The sequence below is a fragment of the Falco cherrug genome, chromosome Z (genome assembly GCF_023634085.1).
Source record: "Falco cherrug isolate bFalChe1 chromosome Z, bFalChe1.pri, whole genome shotgun sequence".
NCBI lineage: Eukaryota > Metazoa > Chordata > Aves > Falconiformes > Falconidae > Falco > Falco cherrug.
The window spans coordinates 14,500,148-14,522,816 of record NC_073720.1 but is presented as its reverse complement, the minus strand read 5'-3'; the positions used below and the strand labels follow the sequence as shown (position 1 = coordinate 14,522,816).

Below are 22,669 nucleotides of genomic sequence, written 5' to 3'. Positions count from 1 at the left end.
ATAGCACCTCACTCCTGTTACACCCAGTGAGGTGACCACGACCCCCTCTACAGACCCTCTCAGGCCCCTGTCCTGAGATCTCATCCAGAACTGGGTGCTTGGAGGTCTCAGTACATTTCACACCGATGAAGAGGAGCAAACAGGCGTTGTCGGCGTGCACACGCCTGGCTGCGGGGTCCGCGCCTGAGGTCCTCCTGCTTCCTTGCAGAGAGGGTGCAATGGGTGTAGCAAGGGCTGTGCAGAAAGCCCCGGGCAGGCAGCGGGAGCAGGTCCCACCCGCCTCCTGCATCCTCCCCCTGCGGGGCCTGGGCTGGCCGGGACATACACAGAGGAGTGGGACGGCGGGGAGGAGATGGGAAAGGGAGAGGGACGTACAGCAGGCGAGGTGGCCCAGGAGAGGCGGACTCGGGGAAGGCAGCCCGCGGTGCCGCTGGCGGTGCCCGGGGCACGGGGCTCGGCGCCCCGCGCCTCCATCCCCTCCCAGCCGGACCCCCGGGCGGCGGTACCGGCGGGGCTGCCCGGCGGCTGCTCGCCTTTCGCGGGAAAGAGGGACGAGCCGGTGCGCACACATGTGAATTGCACAACCGTAACCACACACATACACACACCCGGGAGGGAGAGGGGGGGACTACGGAAACAAAGCCGCAGCCAGGTTACAGCTTTCGGGGCAGCTCTGCCGCCGGTCCGGCCGTGCCCAGCGCGGGTCCCTCCGTCCCCGCAGCTCCGGTGCTCGGCGCTTGTACCGGCGCGCTGCGGCAGGGAGCTCGTCTCCTAGGAGTTTCGCTGCTCCATCCCAAACCCTCAAAAAAAAATATCTAAAAGCAAAAGATATATTTTTTTTTATAAAAAGCAGGAGCCCAGGGAGCACGGAGCGGTCTGCTGGCCGCCGCACAAGCCCTGCGCGCTCCCCCGCTGCCCGCCCGGGCTGCGCCGCGTTAATTTCATAGCACCGGCGACATGAGGACCTCATACCTCCGGACAACTGGGTGAGTCATAAATACACGGCGCAGGGCTGAAAGCCGAGACTGTTTACAGCGACTTTGCGGCGGCCTCCGGCGAGTCAACCCGCCGCCCCCCGCGCCGGGGCCGGGCTGCGCGGAGGGGCCCGCGGCGAGCGCGGCCACCGGCGGGGGGATCCGCGGCGGCGGCACCTGCGCCCGGCGAGGGGCGAGGAGGGCGCGGCCTCCCCACCGGCACCGCCGCTCCGCCTGCCCGGCCGCGGCGGCAGCGCGGGGAGCGGCGGCGGGCGGGACGCGGTGTTGGGTTACCTCGGCCGGGCCCCGCCGCCGCCGCGGGGCCCGCGGGTGCCGCGGGGCTGCGCCGGCGGCCGCGCAGCCCACGGTATGTCGGGCCGGTGACTTCAGCCGGGAGATATTTGGAGGCTCCGCGGGGTCCGGTGCGGGGGGCCAGCGTGTGTTTGGGTCTGAAAGCGAATCAGCGGAGGGCGCGTCACTGCCAAAGGGCCCTATAAATCCATCTGCGGCGCCGAGTCGCCCTGGCAAAGCCCCCGCGTCCGCGCGTCCGGCTCCGCGCTCCCTCCGCCCGCGGGTGCGGCGCCCCCCGCGCCTCGCCGGCCCCGCGCCCCCCGCCCAGCCCCGCCGGCGCCCGGGGAGCCGGGCGCGCCCAAGCGCAGCCGGGGCAGCCGGAGCGGGCGCTCCCCGGCACCGGCCCGGCCTCCCGCCGCGGTCCCCGCCTGGATCTAAGCTTTCGCCGCGACGGGACCCCCGATCTGGAGGAGGAAGCCTCGCTGCTGCTGCTACCGGCTCCACAAATCCCAGCGCCGGCCTCTGATTCTCCCAGCAGGCTGAGGGGGGTGCTTTGAATTTTTCTTTATTTTTTTTTTTAAATTTTTACCTCCCCACCTGAGCTGGGGTGGGTTTTTGTCGTGGTGGGGGCTTTTTTGTGGCTTTTTTTTTTCCTTCCCGCCGTTGCGTGCGTGTCCGAGCGGTGCGCGGCTCCCCGCGGTGCTGGACCAGCTGGCGTTACAGGAGCCCTGATGTCTTCATCTGACTCCCCGCAGTTGTTGATGGAGTGTCTTTCTCAGATTTCCAGGCAGGGTCCCAAAAGCAGCACCCAGAGCCAGCTCCCGCTGCCAGGCGGCGCTCCCCGCGGCTCGGGCTGCTCCCGCCGCTGCTGAGCGTGGCTCCGGGGCCGGAGCGGGCAGAGACCCCCGCGGCGCCGCTCCTGCCGCGGCCACCGCACCTGCGCCGGCGGCGGGGGAGGCCGCCGGGGCTTGTGCTGGCGGCTCCCCTCTGCCTCCATCCAGACTTGCGACCTTGCTCCCCCTCCTCCATACGCCCCCCCCCACCCTCGCGCAGAGAGGGTCCCCGCGGTCGGACCCCGACCCGGCCCACATGCACCGCCCGTCCAGCCGCTCGGCTCCCCGGCGTTAATGTCCATCTCGGGTCCGACGAGACCAGCTCAGAGGTGAGGGCGAGGCAGGGGCCGCGGAGGACGGTGGGGGGCCGTGGCGGGCACCCTCCCGGGGGCACAGCGTCGCCGCGAAGCCGCCGGCCCCGGCGAGGTGCGAAGGCAGCGGCCGGCGGGGAAAGCGCGCACCGGGCGGCGGGTGCCGGCGGGCCCCGGGCGGCAGCCGCGCCCCGAGCCCCGCCGCAGGATCCGGCGCCGCCACCGAGCCCCCCAGCGGGGCTGCGCCCCCCGGGCCGGACGCTGCGCCCACCCGCCGCCCGGGCCGGGGCGAACCGGGCTGGGGCAGCCGTCACCCCCGGACGGCGGGCATCGGGTGCGTGGCTGGCTGCGGGCGGGACGGCGGGGAGCGAGGAGGAGAGAAGAAAGAGGGAAAGGGAAGGGGAAGAGAAGAGGAGGCACGGGAAGGAAGAAGGCAAAAGAAAGAGGAGCAGGAAAAAAGAGAGAAAGAAAAGTAGGGGAGGGGAAGGAAATGAGGAGAGGGAAACACGGAAGAATGGGAAAAGGAGAGGAAAATGAAAGGAAGGGGAGATGGAAACAAAGAGGAGAGGGAAAAGAAAAGGGGAAAAAGAGGGAATGAAGAAGGAAATCTTGAAACAAGGGGAAGGGGAAACGGGAAGAGAAGGGGAAAAGGAAATAGATGAGGGGACGGGGAAAGGAGGGGAAAAGGAAGAGGGCAGGGGAAGGAAACATGACAAGTGAGGAGGAAAGCAAAGAGAAAAACAAAAGGAAAAAGAGGAAAAGGAAAGGGAAAGATGACTGGGAAGGGGACAGGAAAGGGGAAAGAGGAAAAAAAAAAGGGGGGGGGGAAGGGGAGGAGAGAGAAAGGAGAAGAGACAGAAAGGGAAAGCAAGGTTTGCCTGTAGCACAACAAATCTGCACAGCCCTGCACACCGGATCAGCTCGGTCCGCCCTGGCCCAGCCTGGGGACAGGTGCCCTGGCACCATCTGGGTGCTGGAGGAGGACAAGCACAAGGTGACCTGCCTGCCAGGACAGGGACACAGTCACACCCCCAAGCCCCTGGGCACAGACTCCTGGGGCCTGCCTGCCAGCATCCCTCAAAGCAGGTAGCTTGGGCAGCGAGGGGCTGGAGGCCATCCTGCCTGCCCCTCTCTCACACCTCTTGCTGGGGAGAGCCCACCTCCCTCGCTCTGGGAGGCAATGGGGGGGGGGACGGGACAGGGACGACACGCCAAGCTGAGCACAGGTTGTTTCCCCCTGCTCTGTCCCTGGGCCTGGCCAGGGTGGACCTGGCTGATCAGGAGTGTGAGGCTGCTCGCCTTTGTCTCAGGCCTGGCAGGGAGGGGGCGGGACTGGGGGGACCACAGCAGCTGGGAGCTAACCCTGCCTCTCTCTCTGCCAGGGGCCCGTGTTGGAAGGAGATCTAAGATGAAGTTATGGGATGTTGTGGCTGTCTGCGTGGTGCTGCTCAACACGGTCTCCACCTCACCCCTGCCCACCGGTAAGACGCCTCCCAAGGGGCCCCCTTCAGTGGTAGAGGGGCCTGAAGACGATCTCTCCCCCATCAGCCTGCTGCCTCCCTATGCTGTGCACAGTGACTGTAAGAAACATTCCCCTTTGTAGCCACTGCTGTCTGTCTTGCTAAACCTGCTCCCCTTTGCCTAGGCATCAGGGTGAGGAAATGGCCTCCCCACTTTCTGACCCCACTTCTGCCCCAGTCAGCATCACTGGCTCTGGTCTGGCTCCAGCAGCTCCAAAACAAGTCATCCTCCAAAGCCTGGCGCTGGCAATTACAGTGGCCATGCCCACTCCTCCCCCCCAGCCTCCAGCCCTACCTTCCCAGCAGTCATAACATCCCTTTGGTTGAAAAATCTGGAGAGGTGGGAAAGTTAGTTGTATGCAGGGGAGCTGAGAGGAGGATCAGATACATCGACCTTGCAGGGCAGGCACTGAAACTGCTGCGCCACCGCTTCAACCTCCCTTTCCCTGCTCAGACCTGCCAATGCAGTTAGTCACTGCCCGTAGCGGGCGCAAGTCCTAATGGAGATGGGGCTCCATGGTGGGAGGCACTGTGCTCATCCTGTAGGACTGCCGGGTTTCATTAAATCCTCCTTGGATCCTGATTCTGAAATTAGTGTGTCTGCATGGAAATTTACAGGAGAGTAGCAGTGGCAGGGTTAGGAGCTTCATGCAGAGCAATCCACATGAACCAGCTCACAGTAAGACAGCTTACGATCCAGATGACAGATAATAATAATGCCTTGCTAATAATAGGTCTCCTACAATAGCAGATACAGGATTTTCACAGTGCTATGCGAGTGTTAAACTAACTCTGGTGGATTTTTAAAGTGAGAGTTAATATGACTCATTAAGAAGTGGCAAAATACTCACATGAATTTGGGAGATGTTAATTTAGCAAAGGCATAGGCACAGCTTGGAGGTTGCTCCCTTTGCCCTTGCTCTGCCCTCTGTTTAGCTCGTTGCAGGATGCAGACAGAATCCAGTAAATGGGATTCATTTTTATCTCTTTATCTAGAGCATGTCTTTTCCCTGTGCCTGTTGCAGCTCTAGCCGTGGGCAGCCCTGCTCTGGTTTCTCCACGAGCAGCCAGGCTAACACAGTATGGAGGCACTGAGTGGGGAATCATATGCTGTGACTCCACTTTCGTCCGCTCCCCAACACCCGTCTCCTTTTCCACACACACACATCTGTTTCCTTCTCCACTTAGTCTTCTTTCTTTCTTTTTCTTGCTTATGTTACCCCCCTGCTGGAATCTTGCCTAGGCTGCAACCTCTGTGGGTCCCAGCCCAGGCTCCTGCTGCTTGCAGACCAGCACCCCCTGATGTCCTTTCAGCCCCTCCACACAGGGAGGTTGGCCAAAAGCTCTTCCTTCCAGGGCTCCAGCCTCCCAGGGCTGGGAGGCTGTCACATGTGGTGATCTCCACAGCAAGCTGTGTGGTGGGATAAGTACTGTCCCACAAAAGGCAGAGATCAGCTTTTGAGGCACTGTGCTGGTCCCCTCTTCACAGGCTTGCTGCATTGCTGGTGGCAAGAAGAGCCTCAGAGAAAAAGTGGTGCCAGTCAATTTGTAGCTCTGGCAGAAGCTGCAGGGTTGGAGATCATTAACACTCCATCTTTCCAGAGTGATAGTGTTTGTATGATAACTGTTTTTATCTTGAAACTCACTTCTGGGAATATGGTTCCTGGTGAGCTGGTTTGTCTGCAGCACGTCAAGGGCTCAGGCGGCAGCAGCAGTCTTCTCTGTTCCCGGCGTCTGAAATTTCTCATTGTTGCCTCTTCCCCCCCGCCCCCCCATCCCCCGTGGATTGGGTAGACAAGGAGTGGGAAGAAACAAGTTACCTGTGTTTTACTTGAGCTATGGTAGTATCAATAGACATCCTCTTCCAGATATCTCTGTTTGCAGGACACAGACATAGGCTTTGCCAAGCAGAGTTGGGTTGCAGGTTGTTGCCCAGGATAGTCATTTGAGAAAGGGCCAGTAGTTTGGTCTCCATCTCTTAACCCTGCGGATCACAAATAAATGGGCCTGACTGTGAGGGGAAAGTAAGAAGTGCTGTTCTTCACGACAGAAACTGGGGAAAACCCAGGGAGTTCCTGTGGTGGTTGCATGGCAGCTGTTTACGCATCACCCATGCCTGAAAGTCAGAAACTCTTTGCTATGTTGCCAAGTTGGATGAGTCAGTGGAGACCTGCAGAAAGGCGGCTGTAAGAGAGCAGTGAAATACTTTGATCCACTTTTACACTGCTTTTAGTTGATTTAAAGGTGTGTGGTGTCTGGAGAACAGCCTGCAAACACAGCCCATGAGGCCAATCCTATCCAGCACTTCGCTGCCTTCCTGCCACAGCAGCACTTTGTTCAAGTCATCACCATCAGCGTCTTTAACATACTTGTTTCTCTCTGCTTACCATTTGGTGGCACGCACCCTTCAACACGTGAAAGACACATAACGATTTATGCAAGAGGAGTCATGTCTACACCATGTGGGCTTCCCTGTGTTCTTTGGGCTTTCTCTCATGAGAAGAGTGCAGTATGCCATGAGCATGCAGGCACGCTCACAGCTCCTCCTCCCATCTGCTGGTGGACTTGCTGTGTATTAATGTCTCTGTGGATGCTGTTGGTCATCTGCTTTGCCTAGGGCCTTTGCAGGAGGCAGCTCATGAAGCGGTGGGAGCACTGTCATCACCCACTTCGGCTCATCTGCATGGGGCAGTGTGGGCGCTGAGCAGGACTGGGTGCTGTGTTCATTCGAAGAGCAGTGCACTGCTCTCCTCTGAAACAATCCCTGTGGAGGCTGAGTGGGGAGTAGCAATTGTGCTCCAAGGTGTGCATTGCTTTTACTCCAGAGAGGTCAGGTCTGCCATGCACTGCTTGCAGCAGGCGTTAGTAGGGTTGTGAGATCATGTCCCACTCCTAGGGACTGGCCAAACACCTTGCTAGAGCACAGATCTGTTTTCCCAGGCCCTTGACGCCTTTTTGTGTTCTTATTTGGTGGGACTGATTTGTCTGCAAAGTGCACTGAGGTCACCTGATGTTACCCCATTCCTTTCAGATTGGCTGGAAACCTTCCTTCCTTCCAGCCTACAGGCAAGGTCCTAACCTTCTGGGCTGATCAGGTGTAATGTGCTGACCTTTGCTGTTCAGGGCAGTAATTAGAGATGGCAAAGGGTATTGGCAATTGCATGCTTCTGCATTTTTCAGTGGACTGGTAGCTGGCCTGAGAGTAGCCTCCATAAATGCAGTTCATTTGACATGAATCCAGTGTTTATAGGTGTTTTAGACGTCAGTGCTCATAGGATAGCTTATTTCACACAAAGAAGAGTAGCTGTAGAGTTTGTAAGGCTAGAAAACCCTTTCTTTGTTTCCCTCTTGCTTCAGTCTGCTGGAGGAAGGACGCCACAAGTTTAAATAGCAACTGCAAACAGGAGAAATATAAACTAAATTATTATAAACAAAATACTAAGTCAGCAGCTTCGGAAACATGACAGTGCAAAAGAAGCCAAACACTTGGTTTGACTTATTTGCAATTCCCAGTGAATAAAACTGCTTGCCACTGTATGGCCGTAATCAACATGTATGTGAGGACTGGAGTATCCTAAGGTCCAGGATATGATATATAATCTTTTGATCAAATGAGCATCTTTAGTAAGAATTAGTGGTAAGCATGTAGTATTAAATGAAAAATATCACCATGAGCTTTTCCCTCCTAACAGGAGGAAAAAGTGGTTTTTTGTCTTATAACATCTGAGTTACTCTGTGGCTACTGAGGATGGTCATGCATTGTTGGAGCTCCTTCAGTATGTTTGTTATGCTGTAACACACTGTGCTATGTGTTCATTACACTTCTGTTAAAAATTCTTCATACGCCTGCTAAGAGGTTTTTAATGTTAAGTTACTGTATTTAGCTGCAACATTATCAACTAATATGGAAAGTATCTAGAATAAACAGTGATATTGTAGGACTCTCTAAGGCATAACCAGTATTAAATTAAACTTCCAGTCAAGTGCATTTCCTTCCCTACAATATTTATGAGGCACATTCAGTGTTACGAACCAGAATTCTCATGTTTCTGCCCAGGCTTTCCTGCTCAACACACCTATGGTGTGGCATACGTGTTTTAGTCTAAGACGGCCAGAAGCTGCAGAGGTAACCTGCCTATGCACAGTAAATCCAGTGCACTGGAGAGGTATCTGCCACACTGAGCAGGTGCCACACTGCGTCATTTGATCTGTGCGTATCCAGTACAGCCGGTACATCCAGCCAGTGTCGGACCAAGCATGCCTGTGTCCCTGGGCCAGCATATATATAGTAAAGTTCATTTGCATGGTCATGCCCAGGTTATCTAGGCATTTAGAAATCTCAAGCATTCAAGATTGCCCATTCATGAGCAAAATTGTGGACCAAAAAAGAACAGGACCCATCTGGTTAAAGCCAGCTGCATGTAGCCCTAGAAGCTGATTTCTCAGCAGTCTCAGGTGTAAATAGTGAATATATTTCTGTGAAGGGTATTCTAGGACTCGAGGGGAGGAGTGAAATGCAGGCAAATATGGTTTTATTCTCATTTTAAGAGTTATCCTTTTTTCAAGTTTTACTTCTCTACTGCTTTTTCAATTTAGGGACCTCAGAAATTTGCCACTGAAAGTGTGGGTCCTTTTAGATGTTTTGTAGGTGTGGGTTGCTAGATAAGGTGCCTGAATATGCCTTTTTTGGTCACCATTTATAGGCCTCTTCAATACATTTTAGAAATCCCTGTGTTCGTGGCCTGCAGACAAAAAGCTGCAAACCACTTCTTGAAAATCTGAAGAATTCAGCTGTGTAGTGACTATTGATGAATTGATGGGGGAGGCATTATTTCTGCACTAGAAGAGCATCCTCAGATTCATAAGTTGTGATGTCTTTGTAAATTATACTGTTCCTGATTAGGACTGTAAGTAGGTTTGAAACATTTAAAGTTACAGAGGCTGAGAGAAGCCATTGGGGTCATCAGGTCTTATTCCCCACAACCGCAGATGATCAGGGATGGAACATATAGTGCAAATATCCAGTCTTCAACCCCCACACACACTATCAAGCATCTGCAACTTAAAAAAAATTTGTAGTACCTAGGCCAAACATCATGTAACCACACTTGTGGATTCTCATACCTGTGAGGTAGTAAGTTAATGACAAGTAATAGGCCACTGTCACATTAGTGCTGGTAGAGTGGTTGACACTGCAGAATGGTCATTTTTGACAAAACCAGCTGTAATTTCTGATCAAGTAGTATTTGGTAAGGTGAATCAAAGGGAAGATTTCAATGATCCTTGGAAATCCAGTCCTAATTACAAAGAGAAGAAAAAAAAACGGAATCAAAAAGATTTGAGACAGGTACAAACAAAGCATGAAGACACAAAATATGCATTACAGTATGTCCGGTTTGAAGATCAAGGACAGAAAATCAATTACGTGAGGCATTTCAAATATCAGCACTCTTTTTAAGGAGTAAAGCCACATTGTAAGACTTAGCAGGTATTTAGGCTGTATGTATTGGTACAACACTTAAACTGAAACCTGCAGATACATTTCTTTGAAGTCAGTGGGACTTGTACTAATGCTTTAATGATTATTGAACAGGAATAAGCTTCAAAAGAAGCAAACATTGAAATCAAAATACTTGTTTTCCTGCATCGTGGCCAGGCAGTGTTAAAAGTGGTGTGCCAGAACTTCTCGGGTGGCCGCATTTTCAGAGGCAAGCTGGTCATATCCCCTTTAACTAACAAGCTACATAAAAACATCTGGACTACCTCTGCTCCCTTCCCAAGCATGTAAGACCTCTTCAGCAAAATCAGCCATTACTCCGGAAGTTTCCAACAGGAAGTGTGTATCCAGTGTAACGGCTGGGAAAGACCTAGCTTTTCCAAGCACATGCCGCACTGGCAGACCATGATCCACACATCCCAACATAAGACCTTCTGAAGCGGAGTAGCAACACCTCTGCTCTAGAGCCAGGGACTGTTTATTATAATAATCACATTTCCAAACTGCAAGATTGAAACTTTTTGTATTGTTCCTATTGTAAACACATTGAAATGCAGGTAGCGAAAGGCAACAGGGGAAGAGCAGGTATTATTTATAGGTCAGATCAAAATCTGATAGCAGCAGAGGTTGCCACAGGAGGGACATCAGCCGTGGTTTTGCCCAGATGGCTCCACTTTACTAATCCCAGGGAAGAGACTGGGATAGGGTCCCTTCCTGCTGCCTGTGTTGTTCCTTGGGAACACTCCTAAAACCCAACAGGAGATGCAATGTAAGAGCACAGGCAGCCTGGGAACAGTTGCTGTTATTTATTTAGGAATACCATTGCTGTTCAGTGAGCTGGCACTAAAGTGGGGCTGGATGACCGATGTGGGGTTTTACTGATGTCATGCAAGGGCTGGGCTGGATCACTTCTGCACCAGGGATGCTAAAGATAATTTTTTTAATTACTTTTTTGTTACTGACAGTATTTCCTCCATTAAACTCTCAGTACCGTGCCTGTTAGCTGGCTGCATGCTCTCTCGCTAATAGAGGTCACAGGTTTCAGGACCCACTCATTCATACTCATTTGAGGCTCTTGCAGGGTAGAGACAGAACCAAATAACTAAGCATAAACACAGGTTTACCTGGGAAGCTGGACATTTACTCAATGTGGTATAGATTTGGAGGGGTACAAGAACTTACTGAGGAGACAACAGGCCTTGCCTGTCACTAGCTCCAGACAGGACACTGCCACTTTTTCCTTTTTCTCTGTTTACACTCTTTATGCCATAACTTCAGGTGCAGAGACCGCTCCGTGGGTGCTCAGGTGCCCACACGGCCTCATACAACAAGGTCCTAGTGAGGCAGGCTTCTGGCAGCTGCCACAGGGACTGTCACAAAACCTCGAGAGCGACCGCTGGAAAGCCGTCTGCTCCTTAGTGCCTCAGAGCTGTTTTTCCAAAGCTTTGCATCACAGGCAAGACCACATCCTCCTGCTTCTCCTTTGCTGCTTGACTACCAGATGGGACACTCCTTTGCCCACCCCAGAGAGGCCAGGGGAGGGGCCCGACCCCAGGTGCCATCTCAGAGTCAGGCAGCATCTCGTGAGCAACCCCACCTGGACTGGATGAAAAGCAAGAAACTCTTTGGACAGGTCAGCTCACAAGGCGGCTTCCTTTGCTTCACCCAGTTCATCTGACCTTGCTGTTTCCCCCTGCTCTCAGGGAATTCCTCCAGCTGGCAGTAATTACGATGGTCCTATTGTTTCTCCCTTTTAATCTTCTGGTGGGAATGAAGGATTTCATACCTGTGAGAAAGCAGGCAAAGGATGCAAGGGGAGGTAGTGCCAAGACTGGCAGTGCAAAAGTACAAAATATTCTGCAGATTTGTCATTATGACCAACACATGGGAAGTGGCAGGGTTAGCTAGCAAGCTACAAGCACAAAACTTGGCTGCTCCATCAGGAGCAAGCACACCAGGTCGGTTAACCCTGTGTCTTTTTCTAGTGCTGCCTTACCACACCTGACTGGTGTGAGTGGCCCCGGAGTCATCCTCCAGGTCGTTTAGCACTTTACCTTGATGAGAGGTAAGTGACACCGATGAGAGGCTCCTTTTCTAAGGGCTCTCTGAGTCAGGCAGGAGGGTGCAGCATGTCCTGGGAGCTGGTGAGGCAGGGAGTGAGGTAGTGAACCAGAACTGTATTAAACATTTAAAGCTGAGCTGCCCCTGGTGTGGTTGATGCTCTGTTTGCTAATGGACACAACTGACTGGTTTCCATTTCACCCTTAGCCCCATGGATTTTCATGCAAGGCACAAAAGCGAAGTCATACCTCAGAGAGGTGATACTTTAATTGTTTAAATCCTGAAAACCTTTCAGCATAACTATTTCTAACACCTTTCTTTGCTTTGATGCCTGCATGATAGGCTTTGTTTTTCATGAAAAATACTTCATTTTCAATGAAATAAATAGTTTATTCCCACCACAGTTGATGCTGGTTTACTTTGCAAAGCAGAATGATCATCAGATTGGTGACTTTAACCTTGCTAAGGTTGCGCTTCTGCAAATGCGTTACTCTGAGGGCCTCCTAAAGTACACCTTTGTGGTGTGAGATGAAGAAATTCTATGTTTGGACAGGGTGTGTTTTTGTGAGTATAACTTTGGAGGAAACTTAAAAAATAACCAGGAAAGAAAGGAAATAAAATATTTTAATCATGAAGGGCCCAGATTAAAGTACCAGAACTGTTTTTGAAAAAGGGACGTTGGACCCTCACACATATCTGGATCTGAATTTTCTAAATATTATTTACCACTATAATGGGCTGGATTAACCCCCTTGAACTTTGAAACTGTACTTTAAACTAGAGTCTGAATGCTGCTGTTTGGATTTCTCTAATTGAACAACAGCTGTGCTTAAGTGAAATATCCTGGCAATTCTGCTAAATGTTCGGCCTGATGTTTTGATGTAGTAACTACACACTGCCACAAACACATGCATAAAAGGTACAATATAAAACAAAAACCAAATTTTATCATTTTGAGTATACCCTATGTGACTTCTGTTACATCACTTTTACTCAGGATATGCAAAGTGCAATGGTAACACTGCATTGATGTGATTACATTTTCCCAAGACCAGTATGGAAAATACGAAGTTTCAAATAATTTAAAATATCATGTGTTATGAGATTTAAAAAAAAAAAAAAAAAGGAACACACCCCCCCCAAAAAAAAGAAAACCCACTTACGTAAATTATTATTTTGCAATTAATAGAATTTAAGCTTTTCTTGTAAGCCATAATAGACTGCATAGTCAGGAGAGACTGTAGCTAGCCTTTTAAATCCATAACCAGGCACCAAAATGAGTAACTGGATTTTTTTCTCAAAAGCTGAAGATCCATCTGTTCCTACTGAAAACAATTTGTGGTCAGGTATGAACTGAGGGTTTCTTGCTCTACCATGCTGCGTTACTGCCACTGCGGGGGACTATTTGGCTTTAAAATAAATCTGTTGCTAGTGAAATCAAGGGACTAGTTTTACAAAATGTAATTGTGGTCACATGTGAACAGGCAGAAATAAATTGTCCATAATTCCTTAATGGAGACTGTTTTCTTGAGAATGTGACGAGATCGGTTTGGATATTTGTTTAGACCTATTTTTTGTAGATGTCTATCTGAACATCTGAACACTGTATAATTTATTCTTCCAAAAAGCACAGGCATCAGATCCTGGTCCTGCTGGCACACAGTGTCTCTAATTAATTAGAAATGCAAAGGCAGTTTCTGGGGGGTTTGCAGCGGGGAAGATGCCTGGAGGAAGGCATATTTCCCTGTATGCCAAAAGCAGAGCTCCAGGGTGGCTTTCTGTAGAGGCCAGTGGGGACCACAGTGGGTGTTTGGCTGCAGGATCCTGTGCCCGTACATGCTGCCAGCTCTTGCAGTGCCCAGGGGACATGGACTGTGCTCAGGGACAGGCAGGTCAAAGCTTCAGTTTCCAGAGAACAGCACTGAGGTGAGAATTTCAGTTTGCATTCAAAAGCGACATTCCTAACCCAAGAGGTTGGCTCAAAACTATGATCTGAGTGTACCTTAAAGGTTCAGAAAGCAAGCCAAGAGCAAGCAGAAGATGCAATTTTCTATATTTTTTTTTAATTAGTATTTTCAGTGAGTCTCGTTTCTCTTTTTTTTTTTTTTTTTTTTTGTTTGGCTCCTGGAGTTCTGGACATTTGGTGTTCACCAACTCTGCCCCCAGCCTGGTCACTCCTAGGTTCCCATGTGTACCAGTACTGTGACGTTTCATTCTTCCCTTTGCTTTCTTATTCATTTTTGGGTCACGAGAGAAACTCCTGACAGATTGAGAGCCCTGATTTAGCTGGACATGGGAGACAGAGAAGGTGCCCAGAGGCGGACTGGCACAGGGACTGCCATCCATACCCCCTACTCTTGACAGTCCAGTGCTAGAAAGCAGACTCACGCTCTGGTTGCCACCAGAGGAAAAGGCTTAGCCCATTCCTGCCTGGATCGTTAGGTCCTTGGCACAGCACTGAAAGAAGGAGGTGGAAGGGGGCTGCAGGACAGTGAGATGAGTGGGAGTAGAACACACGTGCTGGCTGCAGCTCCCGCAGGCATTGCTTCCTACCCCACACTCCTGCTGGCGTGGCGATAGACAGAGGTGATGCAAAAATGTGTGCACGTGCCCACGTGCAGACTGCCTTCAAGGGATTTCCCTAGGGAGATGGACAGGCAGGAAACAGCTTCCAGAAATATGACATAAAACCCAAACAAAACCTCATGACTTTGTGCCAATCTTGGCACCATAGTCCTAAGTGGTGGGGCTCAGCCCCCCACACTGCCCCAATGGGGTCTGCTAGCCTTTTTCCCGTGTTGTGAACAAGATACACAGAGAGCCTGTGTTCCCTGAGGGAGGATTCTACATTTCCAGGACATACTGTTCTTTCCCTTGGGAAACACCGGCTTTGAGGTGCAGCACATGTGTGAGCAAACCTTTGGTAACCTATACTGAACACATGCTGTCGTGGGCTATCCCATCTCTCTTATCCCGTGCCAACATATCCCATGCCATCCCATCCTATCCTCGATGGCTTTGGATTTTTAAATTCTAATTCCTTCACACCCTGGAGCTTGAGGGAAGGACTACTGCTCAGAGATCTTAACTGTTTCTATTGCCATAGTATCTCAGCATTTTCTGCTGGCACTTTGTGCAGTGTGACAGGCATCTGTCATGTTTGTTCTCTCAGCTTTTCCACCAGAAGGCAAATGTTGTCAGTAAACGAGTTTGTTTTGAAAAAATATGTGCGTGTATAATTAGATAAAGTTGTATCTGTGTATGTGTAAATACAATCCACACAGTTTGTGTGAATGCATGTGTATGTTACAGGAAGGGATGATAATATGTGCTTCTCCCAGGGGTGTGAAATCCCCATGGAAGGCTCTGTCTGCTGCACGATCAGGTTAGTGTGGTCCATGCAGTATTAGAAAAGCAAAACTGCCAGGCTTTTAACCTTCGTTCTGAGACTATAAACTTTCCTAAACAGTGTCGGAGGCAGAGGGTTAACTAAGTACCTCTCAGCCAAGCGCCTTTCTTCAGTTACAAAGCAGCATTTGGTGCTAAGGAGGCCGATATGAGTCCAGTGGTGTTCCCTGGCTACACAGCTGAGCTCAGGACCCTCTTCATCCCCAGTTTTGTGTCCATACTTATTGGACAGCTGAATATCCCAGCTAAGTCATGACTGGCACCTTGGCATAGGCTGCTAAGTCAACTCTCACTTCACTCCTGGCTGCCAAGGTTTCCTTCAGACCCCTGAGAGCCACTCCTAGCACTGTTTGTAGTCATGCTGACGGCTATGCTTCGTTAAGCAGTAGAAAATTAGCACCAAGCCACATACAATCAGTATGAGCCCTGTTGCTTGGCTCCATGTTCAGTGGTTAGTGGCTCCAGCTGCTCTTGACGCAGCGCTGAGAGCACAGGACTGTGCCACTGAGTGTGTGTTGAAACTTGGCTTTGTGGGATGGTGTAACAACTCAGAGCTGTAGCAGCCAGAGGCGGGCTGATTGTGGGGACTGGATGTGTTCCTCAAACAGTGCTAGGTTTTGGAAGCAGCCTTGGCGTATGTTGGCAGTCCAGTCGGAAGCTGCCAGAATCAATGCCATCGTTGCATTGATCATGACTAGTTTGGGGATCCACAGGTAGAGGGTATTGTGGCTTACAGCAGCTTGTAAGGACTCACTGAGTAGCCCAGTAATGCAGTTGCCATTGTGTCGATGGGGTGCACCCACAAAACTGTGTAACTGTGTGCAGTTGTGGGTGAGCAGATACCAGCTAGGGTCAATAGGTCCAGCACATTTTCTTGAGAGCAGCTCTGTGCCTACTGTTCCCACCAGTTCCCTAATACCACCCACATGTCTTGTGTCTCCTCCAGTGATGTAATCTCCAAATACAGGGGGTTCACTGCTGGAGTTCTCTCAGTAGATTTGGATATCTGCTTGGGATATTTTCCAGTCACCTGGGCTGAAGGGGAAGTCCACCCTGGAGACATAAAATTGGCATTCATCTTACTCATAGTGCTGGCATACCTCCCAGTGAGTCTTCCAAGTGGTCTGATGTTGCAATAGAGAATGAACTGGGCAAGGAACCCTGGCTCTGTTAGACCTATTGGCTACGCACACCTCAACCCAAGTTACAGCTTGGAGTGCTTCATGGTTTGTGTTAGAGCTCCAGCGAGATTAGTGGGATCAGTAGTGCAGCTATTTACCCCATTTTCTGGCTGCAGCAAGTCCATGTGTGTAGGTAGGGTTCCTCTAGTTGGATATGCTTGATTACTTGATCTACTTTTCGCCCTACCGTTTCCACCTTCTGCAGTGTAGGCACCTCGTGCTGCTGTGTTACTTAAGGCTCTTCTGTGGTGTGTTTCCTCCACCCTAAATATCACAGGCCACTCACAGCACAGAAGTTTCTCAGCAACATTAGCTCCCCTGGTGCAGCCAGGGCAGTCATCGCACATGAACCAGGGCAGATGTCAGCATGGGCTCTGAGTAGGGGCATAGTCCAGAACATGGGCCTTTTCCCCTCTTTTTCTCTGCTCCAGAGCATGCTTGGATTGGCTTGGGCAGGACAATGCCTGAACCCTACAACTGTCTGATTAATGTTTAACCAAAGTAGACTCCTGCATATAGCACTGTTGCAGGGATAGGTGATATTTTTGCACCTGAATTGCAGGCCATTTAAAAAAATGGTGTGCCTAGCTGGGCTGTTATATTTTCAGGTAATCCACAGGTTTTTTTCTCAATTCATAGGTGGGGGATACTTCCTCCTCTTGCCCCACTGGCAGCATACCAGGCTTGGGATAAGTATGAGGCTGAAGGCTGCAAACGAGAATCTCCACATATAGTTTGGGTTTCCTTGTAACAATCTTCTGTCCCCTTCCTGATGGTTGACCATTACATGAATTTCAGTAAACCCTCGTATGTTTCCCTGACAGTTGTGTTTTACTCTCCATAGCCAACGTCTCATTGTGTCATACTGTTGCTACAAGGGGTGGGCCAGGAGTATGTGACAGAGGTGTGGGCTGGGGTAGTCACAGTAGTATGAGAGCAGTTATTTGAAGGTGAGAGTGGAGAATGGCACAGCTAGAGCCATCTCCTCAGAGCCACATCCTTCCCTTATTGGGTTATAATCTAAGAAACCTAGCTTCTGTGCAAGAAACCTAGAAACCACCCAGTCCCACAGCAACAAGTGCCTTGGGCCAAACCTCTCTCCATCTGTGCCTGTGGCAGGGCCAAGCTTGTACTTGAACAGTGAGGGCTATGCCAGCTCCATGTGGGTCATCTTGCTTGACTGAGTCTAGCAAGGTGTCTGTATCTTCTTGCTGTTAAGGAAAGTAGCCCACCTGTTGCCCTGACCAGGACCTTGCTCACTAAGCCAGCATTTGTATGGTGTAGGCAGGCCAGCCTGTCCTGCAGCAGAGCTGGGTGGTGTATCTGAGAAACATCTATCCAAGCTACCTGCCTCCAGTAGCTATAGCTTATGGTGGGTATTTTGGTACCTGCTACAGAGGTAATGACGGAGGAGTGCAAGAAGGGTGCACTTGCCATTGGTGTCACAGGAATACGGGGCTTGGTGCAGGGTCCTGCCTTGTTCAGGTCCCATATAGCTGTATAGTCATCCCTCTTTCATGTCTTTTGACAGTTACTGGTCTGCAAGATTCTTGCCTTTAGCATGGATATCTGTAAAACAAAGTGTAATTCACTTCTTCCAGTCCCAAATTCTACAGTTTATAGGATCCTGCTTCCCGTGTGCCACCCTCATTGTGTGAGGGTACAAGGTTGCCTGCCTTCATTACTTTTTCACCAGTCTATATGATTTTGCAGGAGCTGTCTGTGAAAAACCATATACCTCTGATCCATCGCTGTTTTGTCATGGACAGGGGCCTCTAGGATGTGGCTGCTTTGGCAAGAGGTCCATGTTCTTCCTTATGTGCAGATGCACTGTGTTTCAGCAGGTTTTTCCAGTAACAGGATTAAGATCCTGCTGCCCTCATCTCCTCTATACTTGGTGCTTTTGTTGAGAATATGAAGGCGCACCTTCGCTACACAGTGGGAGGCAGCCTCATGTCTTCCTCTCTCCTGTTAACCAGGGTCCATACCACTGCGTATGAGCTGGGTATGTGTGCTGCCTGGTCTCTCATTAGGGCTCCTGTCTGTTAATTATTTCCTGTCTGCTCATTAAGGAAATGCAGCGCTGAGCTTTGCTGGAGGAGCTGCTTCTGTCTCAGCACCTTGACTGGCTGAAAGCCTTCATGGCCCAGTGGAGGTACCAACCCCTGGCCAGGTGCACTGCACTGGGTGTTGCCTTTCCCAGTGTCTGCAGTTCCTGGGATCTTTGTAGGGGTCCTTCTGGAGACAGAGCTCCTGTACATGCAGGGCCAGGTTTTTCGCATTGGTCTGTTGTGTGGGTGGGCACTTAGGGGTTCAGTACGGAAAGAAGCATCCTCTTAGGTCTTACTGCAAAGGAAGCGAGTCCACAAGTCTTGATTTTTGGCACAATAAATGTGAAAAAAATAAATCTCAATACTGCAATATAGTTTATATATTTAAGAGACAATCATTAGTAATACAATGTAAGGGCACCTACACACGGGCTCCTGACAGCCTGACCCTCCATTAAATCTTTGTATTCACTAAAGCAGATCACATTGAGGGATTTAGTCCATGGGAAGTTTAAAGATTTCAAAATGCGATTTTTTTGCAAATCATGCTGAAAAGCTGAAATCTGAGAACATTTGGGAACACATTCAATCTCACTCTCTATACACTCTGCTAGTATAAAAAATATTTCATTATTTTTTATAAATTAAACATTTATTTGAATAATTTATCACTGGTAGAGTATATATCAAGTGAAAAATTAGATATGTATTTTAACTTCACAACAAGAAAATGCTTTAATAACATTTCTATTGAAAATTATTATCATACCTCTATCCTGTCCTGTTTCTACTCAGTCTAATCAGCATCTTGTAATACAAATACTTCCATGAGAAATTTTCAAAAGCTCCAATAACAATTATCCCCTAGAAGCAGTAAAAAAGCAGTCATACAGCCAGGAATAATACCTGAGCCTGGTACCCCAGGAAATTTCTCTTTCTGTTGTACACAGAAACCTTACTGATAGGTGACTTTGGCAATACTAACCGCTGCTGGTGTGCAAAGACAACAATTAACAATTATAATCACAAAGTTGCTTTAAAAAAACCTCATCCTTTTGCTGCTTTGCTGGGAAGAGCCTGTATAACCTCTCTACAGTAGCTTCACCTATCCATTAACCAATATTTGTATCATGACATGCTTTTCCTTTCCTCGACTTTGACAGGGCTCATTCAGCATTGAAAGATGTGCTAGAGTGCTACCAAGCATCAGCAATCACCTAGAGAGATACATACATAATCTCATTTATTTTTCCCCAAATGAGTTTCCAAGATGATCTAAACCATTCCAAATTCTCCTTGATTTCTGTGGGTCCTGGGCGCATGCTCTGAAGTGATGGCAGAGCAGCTTCAGTATGTCTAATGTTTTTAAACCACGGATGGACAAACTTAATGACAACTGACATGTGACAAAGCCTTTTCTCTCTTTCCCAAACAGCAAATATGCCAGAGGACTATCCAGGTCAGTTTGATGAGGTAGTGGACTTTATTCAAGCCACCATTAAAAGACTGAGGAGGTCGCCGGATAAACAGACTCCAATTTTTTCTAGGAGGGAGAGAAACCGGCAAAATGCAGCCACGAACATAGAGAATTCCAGCAGAAAGGGAAGGAGGAGTCAAAAGGGCAAAAATCGAGGATGTGTCTTAACAGAAATACATTTAAACGTGACTGACTTGGATTTGGGATACGAAACCAAAGAAGAACTAATTTTCCGGTATTGCAGTGGATCTTGTGATGCAGCTGAGACCACCTATGACAAGATCTTGAAAAACTTAACCCGAAAGAAAAAACTAGTCACTGACAAAGTGAGGCAAGCTTGTTGCAGACCCACAGCCTTTGATGATGACCTGTCCTTTTTGGATGATAACCTGGTTTACCACATACTGAAAAAACATTCCGCAAAAAGGTGTGGATGCGTCTGACGGCTGCACGCCAGAGGCAGCACCAGTTTTGCATTCCTGCTATGATGCAAAGAGAGGGACCAAGGTTCCCGGGGAAGCGCCTGCTCAAAGCAGGAAAAAGAGGACCAAGAACATAAAATAAGGGGTCTTGAGAGCCCCTGGGGGATATGAGGTGGCATTTTAGGATGAAGGCTTTTGACATCCTACGGGACAGTAAATAAAAGCTTGGGTGGAGATGCAAACAGCTGGATGGCGTGTGCAGTTTCCCGTTCAACACAGTCCACCATCAGTGAGACTCAGATCCATGAGGAATGTACTTTAAAACACAACTCTGCCACGCCACACTGTGTTGTAGTTATACCATCTCTGCTACGAAGCTTAGCTGCGAAGTAGGTTAGGAGTACCTTACTCATCCTCTGTGCCATCAGCTTTACTGAAAGATACTTTGTGCTATTGCTCATTGAAGGGTGATTCCTAAGCACCTAGGGCAACTTCTGAGCTATAATAAGATTAACTTGTAAGTAAGGGGATATTGGGCAAATATCAAAATGCCCGGGCTCAGGTTCTGTAGGGCCAGTATCAATACAAAGCTAAACAGTTCCATTTACTGGTTAAGTTTGGTTATTTCCATCTCATGTTTCTTCAAAATGAGTGCAGGATTTTGTTCTTCTGCTACCTATGAAAACAAGTTGAGTTGTTAAGCACTTCTTCCTAGTATAGTAAGAGAACTAACAAGCCCAGCCTACATAAAACCTGTTTCTTTTGGTTTACAAAGAATTAACGTCACTTGTGTAACTATGTTTCTATTTGGTCATTGTGAGTGAGCAGAGACTACTTGATGCAATGCATCCATCCAGAGACATAAATATACAGAAGATATTTATTGAGATTAAGTTATTGTTATTTATTACAGTTCAGTAATGAGTCTCCTTTCCTTATTTATTGAAGTTTCTTTTCAAAGGTGCCAAACTAGAAGGTGCTTGGAAGATACAGAGAGACAATGAAGTTGGGAACAACGGTCCATGCATTTGATTGAAAGTGTTAACTTGAATGCAAAAAAATCACTTACTTTACCTTTTTCTCTTTGAAACAAAATCCTGATTATGTTCACAAAATGTAGTACCAAAGCCTGCAGCCCTTCCTCCTGTTCAGTAATGCTCTTGAAAATTACTGCAGTCATACATTTGCAGGAGCAGCAATGGCTGTGGAAGAGTGAGGGTTGCAGGACTTGGCTCAGCATTAGCAATCTGTTAGAAAAACCAATTCTAGTCATATTTTAAATGTAGCCACAATTTTTTTTATCACTTTTTGCCAACTGACCTCCTATAACCATTGACAAATGGGAAATAATCACATTTAGCCTTATAATTTCCTGTTATACTTATTTAAGCTTTTCCTTCCATATTTCCTTATAGAAGAGGTTAAGTATCTCTTACTAGTTAGCCCTGGATTTAATATAACCTACAGGTAAGCAATTGTGTTCAAATAACCAAAGTTCTTTGTATAAGTTGCTGAAACATTACAGGATCGCACCTACACAGCAGAACAGTCTCGATGAGGATGAGGGAGGTTGTACAGCAAAAGCATTCACACCTGACTGCTAATGCAGGCTCTCATTCTGGAGACTTTTTACCTGAAGGAGCAGCAGGGCAGGTCGCTAGACATACCTGACAACCAGTGAAGCATCAACTCCCACAAAAACAACAGGAAGAAAAAGAAATCCCTACTGAAAACCAAAAAATGCTGGTCCGACCTTTTATCTTATGCTGCAACAGCTCTCCATATTCATTTTGCCCTGGGCCCCTTGGGGCACCACAGAAGAAGGGTCTAGAGGTCAAAAAAGGTCCAGAACAGGCATAGAAATATGTACCAGGTGTATGAAATATAATTCAGCCCTGACCTCCACTGCTTTCCTGGGTGGACACAGGGCAGCCCCAGAGCCCACCTGCAGGGCTCTCGTTCTTGCACTGCCATGGGGATGCCTTACCCTCCGTGCTGGGCAGGGGTGGTACAGCGGATACCACCACCAGCATTGGCATGACTTGGGCAGCAGAAACCTGCTAAGCTGAGGGGCAGCTGCACTGCTGGGCAATTGATCAGTGGCAGCGCTCAGAGGTGTGCTTTCACTTACCCCAGCTGCTGAAAACTTGCCCCAAAGCATTTTCTGTGCAGCTTGAAGGGGCCACAACCAAAGCAAATCACTACGTTCAAAATTCAAAAGGGTAAAGTTTGTGATTTTTTAATTTTTTTTTAGACAGGAGTGTGCTTCTCTGGAGTTTTTTACTTCACCTGCGATTTATGTCTCAGTCATTTGTGTTAATCAACCAAAGTTCTCTACAGACTTTATTTTTGTACAATATTCATTTTATAACTTTTTACAAAATAAAACTCATTTCTATTGTTGCCTGGTTGTTGCTGGTGCTTCTTCCCCATTGTACCACTTCAAGTGGTACAAGTTACAGTACTGCCCGGTTTCCAACCTGCATGGCACGATGCTGAAGAGCCAGCAAGTCCTCTACAAAGTGGAGCTGTCATCCCCTATCTCACCAGCATCTTTAACGAGGACCAGAGATGCCTGTAGCTTCTTAGGAGAACCTAACATTAATGGGCCACTGCATTAAATGACTTGGAAAAGCACGGTAG

At 49.0% G+C, this 22,669-nt stretch overlaps 1 protein-coding gene across 2 annotated transcripts; it reads left to right on the top strand.

Moving 5' to 3' along the window:
* The first annotated feature begins 896 nt into the window (after nucleotides 1-896).
* On the top strand, nucleotides 897-22,423 carry GDNF (glial cell derived neurotrophic factor). Of its 2 annotated transcripts, none has more exons than XM_055699784.1 (3): nucleotides 897-2,427; nucleotides 3,792-3,890; nucleotides 19,563-22,423. In XM_055699784.1, exons 2-3 carry the CDS (start codon nucleotides 3,818-3,820, stop codon nucleotides 20,045-20,047), a joined length of 558 nt encoding a protein of 185 aa, XP_055555759.1. In that variant the 5' UTR covers nucleotides 897-2,427; nucleotides 3,792-3,817; the 3' UTR covers nucleotides 20,048-22,423. The 2 variants fall into 2 exon arrangements, with proteins under 2 accessions (XP_055555759.1, XP_055555760.1); XM_055699785.1 differs by having other exon boundaries at nucleotides 3,792-3,989.
* Nucleotides 22,424-22,669: the final 246 nt, after the last annotated feature.

What these genes read in the sequence shown, in the direction of transcription:
- GDNF (XM_055699785.1), top strand. Translation starts at nt 3,818, where the DNA reads ATGAAGTTATGGGATGTTGTGGCTGTCTGCGTGGTGCTGCTCAACACG. An exon ending in CTATGCTGTGCACAGTGACT is followed by an intron (nt 3,990 to 19,562) that starts GTAAGAAACATT and finishes TTTCCCAAACAG; the next exon opens with CAAATATGCCAGAGGACTAT.